This window comes from Fonticula alba, assembly GCF_000388065.1.
Source record: "Fonticula alba strain ATCC 38817 unplaced genomic scaffold supercont2.4, whole genome shotgun sequence".
Lineage (NCBI taxonomy): Eukaryota > Rotosphaerida > Fonticulaceae > Fonticula > Fonticula alba.
In genome coordinates this window covers 1537527-1542302 of record NW_009242974.1, presented here as the reverse complement: position 1 = coordinate 1542302, position 4776 = coordinate 1537527, and the positions used below count along the sequence as shown (strand labels likewise).

The following is a 4776-nucleotide window of genomic DNA, read 5'->3' as shown; positions in this document are numbered from 1 at the left end:
AAAAAAAAGAGCCACGGAAGGGGAGAGCTCATCCGCCCCGCCGCCCCCTCCCGCAAAAGGAGACGAGGGAAACAAACATCCACACACCAACGCAAGTACACCAGGGAGGGGCAATGCAGGCTTCGAAAATGTCTATAGAAGAGGGGGAGAGAGAGGAACAGAGGGAGGGAGAGAGAGAGAGAGAGAGGGAAAAACAACACATGCGCGTACATCCTTCCTTGCTCTTATGGTAGAGGTTGGCGATGTGCTTTTTCTCTACACGTTCCCCCCGACAAAAGAGGGGGGGGGGATGCGCTCATCACCAACAGGGGAAAGGAGAAGGCAGCGCACGATGTGCGCGAAGCCTGCCAACTTGCCGGCCAGGTGGGCCCCTGTTTGGGGCTTTCTCATCGGGGAAAGCCACAGGCAAGGGGGAGAGACAGAGAGAGAGAGAGAGAGAGAGAGAGAGAGGGAGGGAGGGAGGGAGGGAGGGAGGGAGGGAGGGAGAGCAAAGCACCTCCCTCGCCCTTTTTCTTGTTTCATCTTTTGGCGACCGGCAAGTCACAGCACGGCATGTATCAAGGGAAGAAGGCCGGGCCAGAGGACCCCCGCCAAGGTGCGAGATCTATAAGGGGGCACTAGGCAGGGGAGAGAGGAGGGGGGGGGAGGAGATGTGCCCAGAGGTGATTTGGGGGCAAGAGAGAGAGAGAGAAGAAGAAGAAGAAGAAGAGGAGGAGGAGGGGGGAGAGAGGGAGCCAGACGAGTGGGGAGGAGACAAAGGACAAGGAACAGGGCACACGGCACAGAGCCGCGAGGTGCATGTGTGGCAAAAGTAGGGGAGAGGGAGGGAAAGAGGAGACAGGCTGCCAACCACGGCAGTCTCTCGCCTTCTAGCCCGCCAATCTCACCGGCCCTTGGCAGCCGGGATGCTTGCTTCTCTCCGTGGATGCGTGCGGGCCCACCCGTCTTGCGTCGTGTGTGTGTGTATGCACTGCGCGCGCAAACGCTCCCCCTCACCAACATCCCCTGTACGCAGGGGGATGGATGGGAGGTCTAAGGGGGCGCAGGCAGAGGGGAAGAGGCAGGGGGAGGGGACGACACAGTGACACGACAGGCGGTTCACATGAGGCCGCCAAACAAGGAAGAAGAGGAGCACCACATACGCGCAGGGAGGGAGAGAGAGAGAGAGGGAGGGAGGGAGGGAGAATCCGCCGACACTCGCGTGCACAGAAGGAACGAGGGAGAAGAGACAGAGAGGCGGCGCGGGAAAGGGGCAGGGGGCGCGGAGCAAGAGGCACAGGCAGGCACGTCACCCAACTGCCCCACACTGCCCCACACTGCCCCACACTGCCCCACACTGACACACGCATGCACACTCACGCGCGCGCGCGCGCCCATCACGAGGAGGAGGAGGCCGTGGTGGCCATCGCACCAGCCAGCGACTGAGGCTGCACGGCCACCGACCCGGCGCCAGCCCCGGTGGGCATGTTGTTGTTGTTCTGGAAGACCGCCGCAAAGACCGCCGAGTTGGGGATGGCCGAGGGAGGCATGTCCCCGCCCCCGGTGGCGCCGCCAGTTTGAGGGAGGCGCAAAAGCACCCCGGCCGGATCACCGCCGCCGCCGCCACCGCCAGCACCACCCGACAAGCCCATGAGCGACTGCTGCGTCAGGCCGCCATAGCGCACGGACATCAGGCTGGCCGCGTCCGAGTGGCTGGCCCCGCCGCCGCCGCCGCCGCCGCCACCGGCAAGGGTGGCCTCGATGGCATTGACCGAGGGGCTGGAGGTGTTGATCAGGGAAAAGCCACCGTGCTGTTGCTGCTGGGGGGTTGCACCGCCCTGGTGCAGAGCAAGCCCGGCCTGGCTGCCATAGGCGCCCTGCTGGTGGTGGTGCTGCTGCTGCTGCTGCTGCTGGTGATGCTGCTGCTGCTGTTGCTGTGAATGTTGCGACTGCTGGGCCTGCTCATAGAGCCCGCCCTGTTGCGGTGGCGGCGGCTGCTGCTGCTGACTCCCGCCGCCGCCATAATGGCCACCGCCATGATACAGCGGGATCTGCTGGGCCTGGGCCTGCTGCTGGCGCTGGAACTGCTGGAGCTGCTGCTGCTGGAGCTGCTGCTGCTGGAGCTGCTGCTGCTGCTGAAGTTGCTGCTGCTGAAGCTGAAGCTGCTGCTGCTGCTGGAGCTGGAGCTGGGCCTGCTGCTGGGCCTGCAACTGGCGCTGCTGCTGGAGCTGGCGCTGCTGTTGCTGCTGCTGCTGGCTTTGCAGGCGCTGCACATGCAGCGGCGTCAGGTGGTAGTCATCATGCTGCTGTTGCTGCTGCTGCTGCTGCTGCTGCTGCTGTGGCGAAGACAGGGCCTGCTGATCGCCAAGCTGCTGGATGTGCACCTGCCCCCCGTGGCCAGGCTGCTGGAGCTGCTGCTGCCCGGGAGGGCCACCATGCCGGGGCGCGATGTGCTGCGGGCCGTGGTGTTGCTGCTGCTGCTGCTGCTGCTGCTGCTGCATGTGGCGCCCCATCACAACGGACCCATCACCGGCCGTGCCGTTGGATGACGCCGCCGCCGCCACCGCGGCCAGATGCGAGGACAGAAGATTCCCATTGGCCGCCTGTCCACCATTTGGCGACAGGAGAGACAGTGCCTCGGCCGACGTGTTGCCATGCTGCGAGATGGTCGACAGCCAGTTCGGCCCGTTGAAGAGAGAGAGATTGGGATGGCCGCCGTGACCGGCACCACCGGCCGGCGAGCCACCCATGTCCAGCAGGCCACTGCCACCACCACCGGTGGAGGGGCGCTGCTGCTGCTGCTGCTGCTGCTGCTGCTGCTGCTGAGCACTGTTGCCAAAGCGCGACATGTCAGCGGCCATCATGGCAGCATTGGCCATCATGGCCGCCGAGTTGTCACCGGCCACCAAGTGCCCGGACAAGGACGCCTGTGCCTGCAAGGGGAAATGGTGCCCCTGGCCCCCGGCACTGGTCTGCTGCTGCTGCTGTTGTTGTTGCTGCTGCTGCTGCTGTTGCATGGTGTGCAGGGCATGGCCGCCGACCAGGTGCGGATGACTGGTGGCCATCAGCCCAGCTCCCTGGAGCTGCTGCTGTGATGCCTGCTGCTGCATGGCCGGCAGATGGAGCTGCTGGCCGTTGGCCGTGACCAGCTGCCCCTGAAGGGCCCCGGTGTGTGTATGCGGGTGGTGATGATGGTGGAGCTGCTGCAGCTGGGCCACCAAGTGCGAAGGCGGGCCGACAACCACGCCGCCCGGGCCATTGCCAGCGCCGCCGGCCCCGCCAGCATCGATGGACGACATCAGCCGAACCACATCACTGGCCAGCATCGGGACCGGCAGCTGGCTGCCACTGGCGCCCGGGCCGCCGAGCACACCATTCGGCGCCGAGGGGTTGAGCTGCTCGATGGACCGATCGCTGGCCGGCGGGGCGGCCGGCGGCGGAGCCGGCAGACGCTTGTCGCTAAGTGGCGGCGTCGCCGTGCGCGAATCCGTGCAGTGGAGGTACTTTTCCTCGCGGAGCTTGGTGACATGGCCGACCCACATCATCTGTGCCGCGAGTGACGAGGGAGAGAAAGAGGGGGAGGGGGGGAGGGGGGGGGTGTAAACCTCGGTGTCAGACAGGGCGGCTGTCACAGGAGACAAAGGACAATCGCTTCTCTCGGGCCCTGGAAAAAAGCCAGGCACGCAAGAGGAAGAACGAGAGTCGGTGGAGAAGGAGCGAGCGAGAGGCGCACCCGGTCGGCACTGCGACGGAAGCGGACAATGTCGGCCACGCGCTCACGCGTGCGTGTCCCACGGAAGACATGCACATACGACCGGCGGCGGCGGTCGCGCTCCTGCGCCACAATATCGGCCTGGCTGTTGGAAGCCACGGCAACCAGCTCGTCGCCGGTGGCCCCCTCGCTTCCGGCGCCGTCGGCGCCACCAGCAAAGGACTTCGGCTTCTGGACGACCGAGATCTCCCGAACATAGATGATGGTGTAGTCTGCATGCGTGATCCGCGATCGGAAGTGGGAGGAACACAAACACGGATAGTGAGCATGGGGAGGGGGGGGGGGAGCAAAGGCAGGCGGGAAGTCAGGATCGGGGGGCCGGCAGGGCGTGACAAAGACCACAAACAACATACCGGAGTCCTCGTTGTAAAAGTAGCTTCGAGTGGCCGCCTTGAGGGCCGCATCGCGAGGGAAGCGGTTGCGGAAGACATGGCGGTGGCCACGAGGGGTGGACAGCGGGAGGTGGTTCTCGTCGAGCAGCATGAATTGGCGCATCTCTACACACACATGCGTGCAGGTGGTGAGGGGCAGAGCGTGCATACGGGAGGACGAACGGCAAAAGATGTCAGCGCAGCCAAGATATATGGGGGGCGAGGTGGAAGCAAATAGGCAGGGAGAGAAGAGCAACGCCGGGGGAGATCCCCCCCCCCCCCCCCCCACGGGCACGCACCGCGCTCGGAGTAGGACTTGGCGGTGCGGTTGATGATGCGCCACTTGTCCTTGAGATCGGCCGATGTCCGCCGAGGGTGGAAGTAGACCGACCGATCATCCGGGTTGGCGTTGGCATCGGTGGCAGCACCGGTGGTGGAGGAGCTGCCCGTGGCAGTGGCCTCCGCCCCGGGCGGAGCGGAGGAAGCTCGCGATGCGGTGGAGCCCTCCTCGCCGTCGGTGGCACGGCGCCCCTTCCGCAGGATGGCCGACCACCGACCAATGCCGACCTCCTTGACCAGGCGAGTAAGCAGCCTATTTGCGTGCCAGGTAGGGCGAAAGGGGGGGGGGGGGGGGAACGCAAGTGAAATGCAGGG

General features: G+C 65.3%; 1 protein-coding gene across 2 annotated transcripts in view; it reads right to left on the bottom strand.

Moving 5' to 3' along the window:
• Positions 1–1376: 1376 nt before the first annotated feature.
• H696_02874 overlaps positions 1377–4776 on the bottom strand; it is a gene marked incomplete at both ends in the record, with an annotated part of 4554 nt that continues 1154 nt past the window's right edge. The window contains 4 exons of one of the 2 annotated variants that reach the window (XM_009496768.1): positions 1377–3524; positions 3713–3963; positions 4105–4248; positions 4422–4714. In XM_009496768.1, the coding sequence (XP_009495043.1) occupies positions 1377–3524; positions 3713–3963; positions 4105–4248; positions 4422–4714 (2836 nt within the window). Of the gene's footprint in view, positions 3525–3712; positions 3964–4104; positions 4249–4421; positions 4751–4776 lie in introns of those variants that run through there. The other variant, XM_009496769.1, reaches the window with a different exon arrangement.